The following is a 15,398-nucleotide window of genomic DNA, read 5'->3' as shown; positions in this document are numbered from 1 at the left end:
TTTAAAAGTCAAATGAGAAAGGCAGAAGAAAAAATGGGAAAAGAAATGAGGGGTATGCAAGAGAGAGTCAATAGCTTAGAAAAGGAAGGACAAAAACTAACTGTAGAAAACAAGTCCTTAAAAATACAATTGGCCAAATGGGGAAGGAGGCACAAAATCTAATAGAAGAAAACAATTTGTTAAAAATTAGAATTGGGCAAATGGAAGCTAATGACTCTATGAGAGAGCAAGAATCAGTCAAACAAAAACAAAAGAATGAAAAAATAGATGAAAATGTAAAATACCTCACTGGTAAAACAGCTGACCTGAAAAACTGATCCAGGACAGACAATTTAAAAATTACTGGTCTACCTGAAAATCATGATGGAAAAAAAAAAAGAGCCTGAACAGTAACTTTCAGGAAATTATCAAGGAAAACTGCCTTGAGGTCCTAGAACCAGAAGGTAAAATAGCCATTGAAAGAATCCACAATCACCTCCTGAAAGAGATCTCAAATTGAAAATGCCAAGGAATATAGTAGCCAAATTCCAAAATTACCAGGTCAAAGAGAAAATACTGCAAGCAGCTAGAAAAAAACAATTTAAATATCATGGAACCACAGTAAGGATTACACAGGACCTTGCAGCTTCTACATTAAAAGACTGTAGGGTGTGGAATATGACATTCCATAAGGCAAAGAAGCTTGGATTACAACCAAGGATCAACTACCCAGCGAAAATGAGCATGATCTTTCAAGGGAGGAGATGGATATTCAACTAAATAGGGGACTCCCAAACCTTCCTGATAAAAAGACCAGAGCTCAAAAGAAAATTTGATCTTCAAATACAAGACTTAAGAGAGACATAAAAAGGTAAACAGGACAGAAAGAAATAACATGTTATTAATAAGGGCAAACTGTTTACATCCCTACAAGGGAAGATGACACTTGTAACTCTTGAGAACTGTATTGTTATTATACCATGTTAAAGGGATATACATAAAGGGGGTGGGTATAAATTGACTTTGATGTAATGATAAAAAAAATCTAATCAAGTAGGTTAAATGGATCCAAGTAAGTGGATTAATCTGATCTAAGAAAATGTACTGAGAGAAAAGGAAAGGAGGAGGTAGACAAGGGTAAATTATATTACAGGAAAAGGCACAAAAACCTATTACAGCAGAGGGAAAGAAGGGAGGGAGATGAGCATTGTTTGAACCTTACTCTCATTAGATTTGGCTCAAGAAGGGCATAATCAGTTAGGTATAGAAATCTAACTTGCCCTACAGGCAGTAGGAGAGAAAAGGGGAAAGAAAAGAGAGGGGGGATAGAAGGGAGGTGGGACTGAGGGGAGGTGGTGGTGAAAAGCAAACCATTAGTGAGGAAGGAAAAGGAGAAAGGAGAGAGAAAAGCATAAATGGGGGAGGAAGGACAGAAAGAAGAAACAGATAGTAATCATAACTATGAATGTGATATACGAATGTAATGGAATACTATTGTGCTGTAAGAAATGATGAACAGGTAGACTTCAGAAAAACCTAGAAAGACCTGTATGGTCTGATGCTGAGTGAAATGAGCAGAACCAGGAGAACATTGTACACAGAAACAGCCAAGTTGTGCAATGACTAATATTGATATACTTAACCCTTCTCAGAAATACAAGGATCTAAGACATCTCCAAAGGCCTCATGATGGAAAATGCTATCCACATCCAAAGAAAGAACTATGGAGGTTGAATGCAGATCGAAGCATACTATTTGCTATATTTTTTCTTCTGTTGCGTTTTGTTTCCTCTTTCTGGTGGTTCCTCCTGTTGATTCTAATTCTTACTTACAACATGACCAATGTGAAAATATGCTTAATAGGAATATATATGTATAGCCTATATCAGAGCATGTGCCATCTTGGGGAGGGAGGGGGAGAAAAATTTAAAACTCAAAAGCTTATGGAAGTGATTGTTGCTAAATCAAAATAAATTAATAAAAAAAAGAAATAAAAAAAAAAAAAAGAAAACTGATTCAGTCTTTAGGAAACTAAAGAAGGATAAGTATAGTACTGTAAGTTTCAACATTCAGAAAATGAATTAACTAGAATGTAGCTATTAAATGTTGCACTTAAGTTAGATTACTGCAAAGTATAAAATAAGACAATCTATTTATGATTCCCTAGCAACTGAAAGAATAATTTTCTATAAGCACTTCTATTGCGTACTTTCAAGATAGATTGAATAACGTGACTTTTCTAAGTTCATGATACTATGGTGCAAAGCCTTATAAATAAACAATTGATCATTCTACAGTTTTTTTCCCCAAAACACATCCTGTTGTACAGTGTGGTACACTGGTGGAAAAATTAATGTAATCTAACCCTTTTCTGTATGTTGAGCACAAACTGTTACTTGTGCCACATACATAGGTAAGTAGCTATCAAGGCTGGCATGGTATCAAAAAATGGCTAAGAGCTGGAGAAATACATTATTTTCAATACTAGTAAATTAATAGATTACTAACAGCATGGTGTAGTGGAGTGGTTTTTGAAGAATTATTATAAAGGATCTCTTCTCATTAAATGACTCAGGATAATAAATATATATATATAAATGTACCTTTTAAAGAAGACTGAATAAGTAATATCTTGCATGCTATTTTTGAAATATATGTAGATGCTACCATGATTAACAAAACAAAATCATTTATAAACATTACAGAACTCATCAAAGCTCATTATCATTATGTACATTCTCATTCAATGGGTAGTAATAGTACCACTGTGATGAAGGGGTATAACATATTTTTTGAGATTAAAAGTGTCCTCATACCTGAAAAGGCTGAGAATAATTGTATAATGAAAAGAGTTATCCACTAGGAAACAGCAGCCCTGTCTCTGCTACCAGTTAGCTATGTGACCAAAGTGTGGCAAGTCACCTCACATCTTTAGTCCTAAGTTTTTCATTGTAAAATGGGCACAATAATAACAACAATAATAAAATTATATTTGTTTTGTGCTTTGAGTTTTTCTTTTTTGCTAGGCAATGGGGTTAAGTGACTTGCCCAGGGTCACACAGCTAATAAGTGACAAATGTCTGAGGCCACATTTGAACTCAGGTCCTCCTGACTCCAGGCTGGTGCTCTATGGACTGGACCACCTAGCTGGCCCATGCTTTGAGTTTTTTGAAGTACTTTCCTCATGGCAACCTTGTCAGTCAATTAATTAGCATTTTAAGTGCCTAAGCACTGTGCTAAGTGCTGGGTAAGTAAAAGTATTATTATTCTTTTTTCACACATGAAGAAACTAATATACAGAGAAGTTATTTAACTTCTTTGAGGTCATAGCTAGCTCTGGGGATCAAATGAAATAGTGTGGGTGACAGTGCTTTAAAACCATAAAAGTATTATTTAAATGTTAGCAATTATTATTTTTGAAATTAGACAGTATCCAAATCCAGTCTACCTTTTTATTTCATATTTTTTTCAATGATATACTTTCTTTTGAAACAACAGATATTTCCCAAACACCCAAAAAGCAACCCTCCCCATGCTCACAAAGTGTATTTCCTCAAAACATGAAGCAAAACTGTCTAATACTATGACTGTGACAGGTAGCACATGCCATCTTCTTTTTATTTAGTTTAACAATTGTTATTAGGGCAGCTGGGTGGCTTAGTGGATAGAGTGCTTGCCAGGCCTGGAGTCAGGAAGCTCACCTTCCTGAATTCAAAACCTGCGTCAGACACGTACTAATTGTATGACCCTGGGCAAGTCATTTAATCCTGTTTGCCTCAGTATCCTCACCTGTAAAATGAGGTGGAGAAGGAAATGGCAAACTACTCCAGTATATCTGCCAAGAAAACCCCAAATGGGGTCATGAAGAGTCAGACAAGACTGAAACAACTGAACAATAACAATAACAACAAAAATTAGAAAGGAAGGATGTATGTTTTCTTTAGCTTTCATAGTATGGTACCAACACTACATGTACTAATTGATGTACCTTTTCCTAACTTTTCCTAATGACAGAAACGTAATGAGTTTATTCTCAGTTCTTATTTGGTCTGATAGAAACTAGAATTCTGCTTCCTATTCAGGGAAGAAATAAAAAAAACCATTTGTTAGGGTACTGTCAAGGGTAATATTCAAGCTTGCTCAGAATTAATTGGGAATAAAGCAGAAGTTCTTAAACCGGAGTCCATGACCTTGTTTTTTAATGTTTTGATAACTATTTCAATATAATTAGCTTCCTTTGTAATCCTATGCACTTAAAATATTCTGAGAAGGGGTCCATAGGCTTCATCACATTGCTAAGATGCTCCTTGATACAAAAAGAATAAGATCCCTCCAAAGGTTCTTTGGGGCTAGGATGGGAAGAAGTTTTAAAAAGTAGTAGATTTAGAAATATGGTGAAAAATGAGGTAGATGTTAGCAATAGTTTGGAACCTTGAGGTCTCTTGTCAAATGTCTGGATTACTGCAACCTTAAGAGGTCCCTGTGAAGTTAGGTGAAGCAGAAACTGAAGAAATATTGCCATTAGGTTATACCACAGGCTACCTGGATATAAGGATTTTGGGAAAGAGATAATAGCCCCACATGGAGGCATAATTTAGTAGTGATGGGTGAATTAAATTATGTGTTCTCTCTCTCCCACCCCTTTTCTTTCTCCTCTTCCTCTTCTCCCCTTAACCCTCTCCTTTCTCCCCTTACAATCATTTCATCCTTCAAAATATGAAGAAACAACTGGGCCTTTTAATCTGAACCTAATCCTGACCAAAAAGGTATAATCAAAAATATCTGCTGATTGCTTAGTTATGAATGATGTTTCCCCCTCATCATTTTTTGCAGTTTGGGAAAGAAAAGAAAGCTGAACATAGTTTGATGTGCACCTTAGGTTTTTGGACAGCAGACTTCAAAAGGGTTCAGAGAAGGGATAAATAGAATCCTATGGACTAAACTATGACAGAACAGAATCCAAGAGAGAGGTGAAACTCTCAAGAATGAAATTCTGAGGTCACAAATAGAAATAATTCCAATGAGGAAGAAACGGGAAAATGGAGGCACAGGGAACTCACTGACTCACCTAGATTTTAATGAGATGTGTACCAAAAAATGGAAGCCAATGCAGGCAATGAAAGATAAGATCAAACATGTGGCACAGCCCTCTAAGAATAACATCAGAAGCACTTCAGCTCAGAATGAGATGAGGCTTGTTGGGGATGCTTCTTTGATATTTTGATAGATTTACGACCTCACTGGTATTGGCAATACCACTAGTTGTGCAGACTGCATCTTATTCTGTCTTCCAATTAATCCTTTCCCAAGGACAATTCAGCTCAATCTCCAATTCAGCTCTGGGCCTAGCTCCTCATCCACTTGCAGTGTTTCTCAAATGATGTACACTAATAGGCCAGCCATAGAGGCTACTTGTTCAACTGCAGATGTGGACCATCAATATTATTTATTCATTTGGTTTGTCCTATGTAAATATAGTTAGGCAGAATTTGAGTTATTATGGACAATGTCTGGAATGTAGTAGGCACTTTTGTGCTTTTGGATTGATCTCATTTAGGAAGTACGTTGATGTAGTAGAACTTTGATGCACCATATTATTCACTAAGAAGACCCTCTGAAGAACGTCACCAATTAGAGGTAATCTCCTCCATTGCCCCAGCATTGGACATTCTCCATGACAGTGACCAACACCTCTGCCAAGCTAGCTTTCCCTGCTTTACACTTCACTTGATATTTATAATCAAAGTGTTGTTGAAAAAGTGATCTCTATTCCAGCTTTCAAGGGATGTTCTATGATTTTTACATACGCATGAAGACAAGTTGTTGTGGGATAGCCCTGCACTTTATGCTGTGTTTTGCTCTACCAAATCATATGTATTTTTTTGTTAATGAAATAATAAACAGTGGGATTATCTACTCTGTTCTTTTCAGTCAATTTTATAAATATAATTATGTGGTCTGCTGTAGAATGTTGGTTGCCTTTTCCCTTCGCTTACCTTTATAATGTTGGATTATAAGGCTATTGAGGTTCATTTTCAAATCTGGGATTTTTTGATATTATAATTCTCTGTAGGTTGTTATTAACTTAACTGACAGAGCGGAAAAGACCCACTAGAGGTAGCCAGGTGGCACAGTGTTTAGAGTGCTGGACATGGAGTCAGGAAGACCTCAGTTCAAATTCGACCTCAGACACTTAATAGCTATGTGACCCTGGGCAATTTGTTTAACCTTTGCCTGCCTCAGTTTCTTTAACTGTAAAATAGATATCATAATATCCCCTGCTTTCCAGGGTTGTTACGTAGTAATATTTATAAACTGCTTTGTAAACTTGAAAATATTATATACATGTTAGCTATTATTATAAATCAGAAGATTATCAACAATTACAGCCGTGGTAAAAGACTTCTTAATTGACAGATGCACTTAGTGCCAAAATTTAACATAAACCAGGAAGGTAACTGATTTTTCAAGAGACTCCAAGGCCTAATACTACTGCCTGTTAGCTTATTTCCCAGGCTCACTCATCATAAGGAGCCTTGCTAATGATTTGCAATATGGCATCTCATTATCACTAGGACTTGGAATGGAGAGAACAGACATTTCTAGAAGGTCATTGCTCTCCTTGTCTCACTTCAACACAGAAGCACCTCTGATCTCTTTTTTATGATGGCTATGATTAGACTATCTGGGTCTGAATAGACAATTTTATCATCTATGTGCTATTTTCACACTATCTGATAGAGTTAAAACCCCTTAAGTGTGCTTTCTGAATTTTATCTCTTTCTCCCAATTCTCCAGTCAGTTTGGTGTAGTGGACAGTCAGTAGGTTTGGGTTCAGGGTCTGGTTCTGTCAGGTACTAATTATGTGAGCCTTGCTTAACTCCTCAGTAAAATAATAGTACTTTTAACTACCTACCTCACAGGGTCGTTACAATAACCAAACTGATAATGTATCATGGTGTAGTGGTCAGCTAGGTGGCATAGCGGACAGTGTTAGACTTGGAATTAGAAAGACCTGAGCTGAAATATTGCCTCAGATTCTGGGTAAGTCAGTTAACCTTTTCTCAAGCCTCAGTTTCCTCATCTGTAAAATGGGGATTTATAACAGCCCTACCTCACAATGTTGTTAGTATGTAAATTGCTTTGTAAACCTTAAAGTGCCACAGAAATGCTAGATATTATTACTATTCCAAGCACTATGAAAGGTATTGGGGATACAAATACAAAAGTGAGAGTGCTACCCTAAAGAAGCCTACATTTCAATATAATACATGTGGGGAGTAGCCAGAGAAGGGAATTTTGGTTATAGGGATAGTAAGTAGAGCCAAAGGACAGTCAACTGTCACACCCTTTTCAGAACCAATATTAACAATGACTTGGTCACTGTGCCCAAAAGAGGAGTAAGAGGTATAAAGTGGGGAGGTAGGAATAGCCAAGGCAGTATGCATATGGCAGCAGCCTGGGGATTTGGCAAGATAGGTCCTGGTTATAAGAGAGTCCATGAGTCCAGGAGCTGCGCTTTCTACAGTGTGGCTCTACAGTGGAGAGAGGACTGGCTACAGGTCAGGAGACCTGGATTTGAACCCATACAGCCACTCACTAGCTATGTGACCTCAAGTTGGCCACGTGATCCCTCTGGGTCTCACTTTCTTTATCTATAAAATGATGGGTGTGTCTACTTGATGATCTCTAAAGTCCTTTCCAATGGGAATATTCTTTGACCCAACTCAAAAACAGAGACAGGCTTTAATGTAACTGACTAATGACACAAATCACTCCCAAATACAGAAAGGAAGGCTGATCATGTATTGATCTTTTTCACCCACATCTACTACACAGACTCTACATCACTGGCAGATAAATGATAGTCCCATCCCCCACCCCCATGCTTCTGTTAGAATTTTCTTGGAACCTGTAAGTTCCTAGCACCTGTAACCTGCTAGCTTCTATCAACAGGGCTGATCTTTTAGTGAATCAGATAAGAACAAGTCTTTTCCTAAGATGTCTTAGTCAGGCACTCAGTTAACTCAAGAGGAATATTTTAAAGTTTTAAGGAAGTAGTTGAACAGTGAGGGGGCAAGCTAACGTAAGGAAGTCAAGTCAACAAGCATTTATTAAGCACCTATAATATGCCAGGCACAGTGCTAAGTGCTGGGGATATAAGGGAAGGCAAAACACAAACAAGCAACAAAACCAGAACTTAAAGGAACAAAGAGATTGGAAATAATGATACCAGCCCTGTTAACAACTTCCATGCTATTCATTAATTAGAGAAAGATCATCTACCTACCTGAGTTTTTGTCAGGTAGTCGATTTATCCTCCACACAATGGAGTTGAAAGCATGCTCATACTTGGCAGTACCCAAAGTTACTCTCATGACTGGCTCAGAGCCAGATATACTGGTTGATCCAAAACTAGCCCCCTTGTTCACTTTGGCTTTTAAAGATTTCTCCCCTAGAACACTTTCCCTCCGGAAATTTTTCACCCACTCATTGGGTACTGGATACCGGATCATCACATTCTCACAGGGAACCTGGGTGAGAGGGTCACGGTTAGAGGAGAAGCCAGTGGACATCCTTAGCCAGCTCTGTAGCTCCACTTCTGCCCCATTGATGCTTGCCACAGTCCTCAGTGTGAAAGGCAAGGTCTTTTCTGCAAAAACTGTTCTAAACCTCATTAACTCAAAGCGGCATGCATCTAAGGGGTTGAACAGGATGATTCGGGAGCTGTTGAACACCTCTTCATCTACACACCCATGGAATTGGCAGTTATGGAGTTTTATCCACTTGGTGGTGGTGGTGGGCATGATATCCTGCCGGGAGACTATTTCATTCCCTTTCACAAGGATGTCATTGAGGCCCAGGTGGCACTCTGCAAGTCCAGAGAGAAAACTTAGCACGTGAATATGTGTTAGGACTTGGTGGTGAAGAATCTGGTTGTCTCCATTACTCAAGACTCCAGAGAATTCATCTTTGACATCCACTGTAATCTCCTCTTCTAGATAGTTCAAACCCACTGTGCTTAGGTCCATGGATGACACTGGCAAACTCATAAGGTGGTCCTGAATTGCCCTGATGAAACTCAGGAAGTCTTCATAGCTGGTGGTTCCTAGCTTAATTACTTGCTCCCGTTCAGCCATATGAGTCACAGCTGGTTTAGGTTGGTACTTCTTCTTCTCTTTGTATGTAACACGGTCTATTCGCATGCTGTGGATTCTCCCATTTTCATCATAGTTCTGGAGCTTAGGTTCAGAAATCTCATGGCCAATCTCCAGTTTGAACTCTCGGAATGGTTTCTCCAGGCCCTTCTCATAATACAACTGTAGGCAGCCACTATCTGTGAGCTTTACGTAGATTGGTCCCCAGTGCCTAGAAGACATAATGTTCTTCTTTTCAGGGATCCTTAGCATCATGGGCCAACCATCTCTGGACCGAGATAGGGCTGAGCTCTTCAGCTCCTCATCCAGCCCGCTCCACGATGCTGGGTCATCATCGGGTAGAGTGGTGCTGCCAAGGTGATCGGGATCCCCAATTTGTAGCTGTTTGAGCTTCTCAACAGCATCAGAGTGCGTTCTTTTCTTGACTGAATCATCAAAGGTGATGGCATCTGACTCTTGATATATAACAATGAGGGAATCCCTTTGGCTTTTTCCTGTGGTATTGGAGATGGAATTATTGTGGGAACGCCTTTCCTGCTCCTCAAAGAAGGCACTGAAAGGGTTAATGGGAGAAGGCTGCACATCCCTCAGGGTCTCATTCAGGAAGGGGTTGGTTGCCCTCCAAGGTGGGGGCTCATTCACGGAAGTTGACCGGTTTATGGAGGAAAAATTTAGTTTTTGAACTTTTGAGAAGTCTACCAAGTTACTCTTGGGACGTTCTCTCTTAAAGGATTCAGTTAAGTTACAATTCACATCTTGGATAGGAGGTACAATGGATGCTGGGCCTGGTTTTAAAGTAGAAGTGCTTTGTGGCAGAGGGCAGCTGATTTCATTGTCATCGAAAGTCACCCAGCTGGGGAAACGAACGGAGGTCATTGGGGTGGCAGAATGCCCATTCATGGCCGGGCCACTAGTGTGCCAGCTGATGGTTTCCATCTCTACTTCTTCATCTTCCTGGAGAGAGGAAGAATTGTCTAAAGGAAAAAAAAATATGTAGACATTTAATAATTATTTTCAGGATAGGGAAACTGATAGGATAGGAAATAAGGAGTTACTAGAATTTTCTTGGAACTTATGAAATTTCATGGTTACTTATTGTTCACATGCATAGGTATGTGCCTGATCTTGACAGTTAATATAGATGTGTGATATGTGATGGCTTCTCATTTAAACACACACTAGTTGTGTGACCCAGGGCAGGGTGTGTACATGTATAGTAAGTGTATATATGAGAAGCCATCACATATCGCAAATTTACCACTATCTCATTTTCCTCATCTATAAAATGGATACAAATAATACCTATATCATAGGGTTATTAAGGATAAAATGAGATAATATTGGTAAAGTTCTTAGTACAGTGCCTGGCATATAGGAGATATTTAATAAATAATTGTTCCCTTTCTCTCTTCAATACCTAAGTAGTGCTGAAAATTGGAATTATTCATTCTGGGAGCCTTGACAATATTACTACTAAAGCAGCAATATACTGCCACTCAAAAAAGACCATGCTGGTAGGAACAAAGTATCTCAGAATTGTATTCTCATAGGTTCTCCTTTGTATTTTACAAAGTGCTTATGAAATAAGTACTTTATTTTCCTTAATAAATTCAAGTTCAGAAAGTCAAACTTCTGCATCCTGAAAATGATCTTCTTTGCAAGTGGGCATATTGAAGAAAACAAATTTCTTGTTCAGTTATACTTGAACTGATTAGAGAGTCTATGGCCCTCAATGCAACATTCCCTTCCTTATGCCATGGGGACGCCATGGCCCAACATTCCATGCAATCTCTCCCACTCCTATCTGCTTGTGCCTCTTACTCTCTCCTGTGCGCAGCCATGCTTTTTAAGCCTCTTGCCTTGTAAAGCCTCCTTATCAAACAGGGTCCTTCCTGGTGACATCACCATGGAATAGGCTCACACTATTCTCTGTCCTGTCTCCTTTGTTTTGTTCTTTTCTGGGCTGGTCTTGCTGGAAAGTGGAATAGAAGCCATTTATGTGATATAAACTGTGAAATCATATAAGAATTATAAAGCATTTTATAATTAAGACCCAGAATTCCTATGTGATATAATGTTATGATTTATCTCATATTTTCAGCTGGATATGTAGAAACCTTGGTTATTGTGCTCTCCAAAAGGTATACAAATAGGAAAAAGAGCTTGGGAATCAAAGAGGGTTAGTAGTTCCTAGCTTTCTGTTTTGAAGCCCAAAATAGAACTCCTGGGTCGACCATAGCAGTTTCATTGACCGATAACCACTATGGCTAGGAATCTCAGAAACTAGTGTCAAATCAGTGAAAAGAACAAAAACAAAAATGCATGTGGATTTTATGCCTTTCTTCCTGTTTTCTTTGTCTCTTAATCCCAGTTTCCACCCATCAGATCTCACATTAGTTTATAGCCTTTGCCAAGTAAGTGGTCACACCCATTTTTTTTCTTTTCAGGCAATTGGGGTTAAGTGACTTGCCCAGGGTCACACAGCTAGTAAATGTCAAGTGTTTGGTCTGAGGCCGGATTTGAACTCAGGTCCTCCCGACTTCAGGGCTGGTGCTCTAGCCACTGCGCCACCTAGCTGCCCCCACACCCATTTTTCTAGGGATCTGTCCCACTCTGTTGAGCTCAAGGCCACTCCTTTGCTTATAGATTTTCAAAAGCAAGATGAATCTTCCTTCTGGGCTGGCTTAGTGATGAAACTATGGATAATTTCCCTAAAAGGATTACATATATGACATGACAAGTGATTTGTGAAAATCTCATTCATGAAAATAATTTTCCATCTTTCTTATTACATACTTTCTGAATATAACCAAAAAAGTCCTCCATTCGAAACTGAAGGAGATTGCAAAACAATGTTATCCACTGTAAAACAAAACGTCTTTAAATGTCACCACATAATAAGCTCTACTGAAAAGTTTGGAAACGTCCTACAATTTAAAATGTAGCTACGTCCAGGTTCAGCATGGCTAGTTTGGGATAATTTCAATTCATGGGCCTGAGCCCCATCTAATGTAGCTAGACCATACCAAAGATATAAATCTTTTATACCTTTTTATGTTTTTATTTTATATTTTATTTTATTTTATTGCTAAATCCAATAGCAAAAACATTTAATTAACACAAAACAATATAAACAACAAGGAAGAGAAACAAGTAGGAAAATATCTGTATATATACATACACAAAGGGCTGACAATCACCTATTCCCCCCAGGGAAGTTATAATTTAATTCCCCTTAAATCCCTCTTCCTCTCTGGCACAGTAACAGAGGACAGCCACTTCAGAACTCACAGTCCCAATGGTAAATGCTTAGAGTTTTGTGTTGTCTTCCTTTGACAATATCTTTCCCACGATTCCAATGGGAAGTCCTCACTGTGGATCCAGAGTCATCATGGTCCGTAAGTGACACTAGGATTTGGAGACACCATGGCCCAACATTCCATGCAATCTCTCCCACTCCTGTCTGCTTATGCCTCTTACTCTTTCCTGTGAGCAGCCGTGCTTTTTAAGCCTCTTGCCTTGTAAAGCCTCCTTATCAAACAGGGTCCTTCCTGGTGACATCGCCATGGTATAGGCTCACACAAAGACCTCTAAGAGATGCTCCCTTGGCCCTAAGCATTGTATGTAATTAAGTCCCATGGACAGTCTTTACACGAAAAGTCTCCTGAAACTTAGAGGAGGAAATCGAAATGATTTGTTTATTTTTGAGGCTTATGCCTATTTTTTTCTTTAACTGACATAAATAACCTCATGTTCTTTGGCAGTTTCACTCCTTCCTATGAGCTGACTGAAACTCAACTCCTATCTTTGTGAGGTCACAATCAGGCCACAACAATCACTTGTGAAGCCCTTATCTAAAGATTAGGATGTTCAGGTGTTAAATAGTCAAAGTAAGTGAAACCTCTGAAGAAAAGAAAATTTATTCTCTCATGAATAAGTCTTGGAGAGGTGTTTTTTTTTTAATGAAAAAGTCCCTCAAAACTATCTACTTCTTATTACAAAACTACCCTGCTATTTAATAACAGATGTTTGTTTGCAATGTTCTTTAAAATAAGCCATTCCTTGAGGCAAGGATGAGGACTTCCAAGACTTTCAAGAAATTACTAATAATTCCTGGGAATAAAATAAACAGTCCTGACATAGGCTACATGGATACAGCAGCTTGTTAGAATCTCCTTATATGTCTAGGCCTGGTAGAGGAAAATAGTAGAGAATGAAAATGAAAACAGGTTGGAAGACGGCCATTCCCTTCTCCCTCAGAGGAAATCAACCTAAAATGTCTCTCTTCAGAACTAAGCCACAGCTCTATCTTATTCTATTTACATATTTATTCCATAATCACAACATTTTAATTAGCAGCTGTTCCTTCCCTTCCTACTCTTCTCCAGGGCTCCCAAATTCAGCTTAATGTGCACTAGACTGCTAATAAGTACTAAAGATGTGCCTACTATAAGGTAATTGCTCCAACCTCAACCACCCACAAAGGTTCTACTGACTTTACAGATGCAACTCAAGGGAAATTGATGCGAATATTCTACCTTAGTCTGGACCTGTTAAAAGATTATATTCTCTCAAAATAAAATCAAGCGAGACATTTCATTGTTTTCAAGTACATGAAGAATCATCAAATGTTTGAGTGTCTACTAAATGAGCAAGGCAACATAAAATCCAGTATGTTTTCAGGGTCCTCAGAAAAATGGCAGGTAGAGAAACCTCATTGTCAGATATTTGAGTGATTGAAGATCCCTCAGAATTTTTTAAAAAAAGAAAGAAACTACAGAATTAACCATTCACATGGAAAACAAGCTGTTCTATATTACTATTTACTTAGACTCATACATAGAATGACAGAACTATAAGAAACATTAGAGGTTGCTTAGTCCAAATCTCAGGGGTAGGACAAAATATCTGTCTGTTTTTGGCAAGGTCTGAAAATTAATTCTCCTGTGTATTACTGTCCACCTGTTTTGAGCTTCATTTTTGATGTGGGAGTACTGCAACTGTATGTTCCAGATTTTCTAAGACAATCCTAATTTAAAGAAAAAAAACAGACTGAAAAATTCTGGAAAATAAATGCCATTTGCCAGGTCATGTGTCTTGATTTGGGGTTTGGGAAATACTGTCACTATATAGGTGCTACCTGACTTATCACCAAAAAAAAAAAATACCTGGCTGTCATGAAGATCCAAATTTTCTCACAATAAAAATGCATACATTTGGTTTTGAAATAGCTGTCATTATATCTCAACCTAAATGTTGTTGCTCCCTAGGTGTTTTCTTTACCTTGTCTACTCCTTTTCCTTCACCTTGCCAATTGCCTCATTTTACAGATGAGGAAACTGTTATATAGAATTGCTATCATTTTCACGGATATTTCCTATCATCCTTTCAGATTATGGTAACAATGAGAATAGAGACTATTGTCTACTATTTCATTTTCATCTCACTGGAGCAACTAACTGATCATGCATTATACACAGAGTGGATCTTCAAAAAAAAATCTCAACTCTCTAATGTAATGCAAAATCCTCATCGTCAGCTTTCTTCATCCTCTCCAGAAAAATCCTAAAACAGACAAATGTAGGAAAACTCTCAGGTGATGTACATCTACTAGTCAGAGGCACACTTTTATTGATTTTCAACACTCTGAGACTCATACTTCTTAAAACACATAAACTCCAAAAAGTTGATGCCTCTTTCTCTCTTTGTTTTGCTCCACTCACCCCAAAACCAACTTTTTTTTTTTGGCAATTGGGGTCAAGTGACTTGCCCAGGGTCACACAGCTAGTAAGTGTCAAGTGTTTGGTCTGAGGCTGGATTTGTACTCAGGTCCTCCTGACTTCAGGGATGGTTCTATATCCACTGTGCCACCTAACTAGCTACCCCTGACCAACTCCTTTTTTGACCCAGCACCTAATCCTTTCTTCTGATCAATCCCTAGGAGGTACAGCACAGCAGAGGCCAAAGTGGTCAGAGGTAGAGAATTTGGATATGTGATCAGCCCACAACAGAGTCTGTGTTGGAAAACATAAAGATTTCACTGAAAAATGGCACTCAATTTCTATGACTTCTTAAACTGAAACTCCTTTCCCTAGCCACCACTCCTCTCCCTTTATTAGAATGTAAGCTCCTAAGACAAGGAAAAACTTGAATTGATGCAGAGTGAAGAGAGCAGAACCAAAAGAATAATTTATACTATAACATCAATAATAGTATAAAAACAAAAAATCTGGAAAGATTTAGAAACTCTGATCAAACAAT

The 15,398-nt window shown here is 38.3% G+C and overlaps 1 protein-coding gene across 2 annotated transcripts in view; it reads right to left on the bottom strand.

Moving 5' to 3' along the window:
* Positions 1 to 15,398, bottom strand: part of LOC110200923 (stonin-2) — a 140,355-nt gene that overhangs the window by 18,767 nt on the left and 106,190 nt on the right. For both annotated transcript variants that reach the window (XM_020976326.2, XM_020976327.2), the window contains exon 4: positions 8,270 to 10,111. In XM_020976326.2, coding sequence (XP_020831985.1) covers positions 8,270 to 10,111 — 1,842 coding nt within the window. The remainder of the gene's footprint in view (positions 1 to 8,269; positions 10,112 to 15,398) is intronic.

The sequence above is a fragment of the Phascolarctos cinereus genome, unplaced genomic scaffold (assembly GCF_003287225.1).
Source record: "Phascolarctos cinereus isolate Bilbo 61053 unplaced genomic scaffold, phaCin_HiC Scaffold_3;HRSCAF=262, whole genome shotgun sequence".
NCBI lineage: Eukaryota > Metazoa > Chordata > Mammalia > Diprotodontia > Phascolarctidae > Phascolarctos > Phascolarctos cinereus.
Note: the sequence above shows the minus strand (reverse complement) of the source record. Positions and strands in the feature narration are given on the sequence as shown.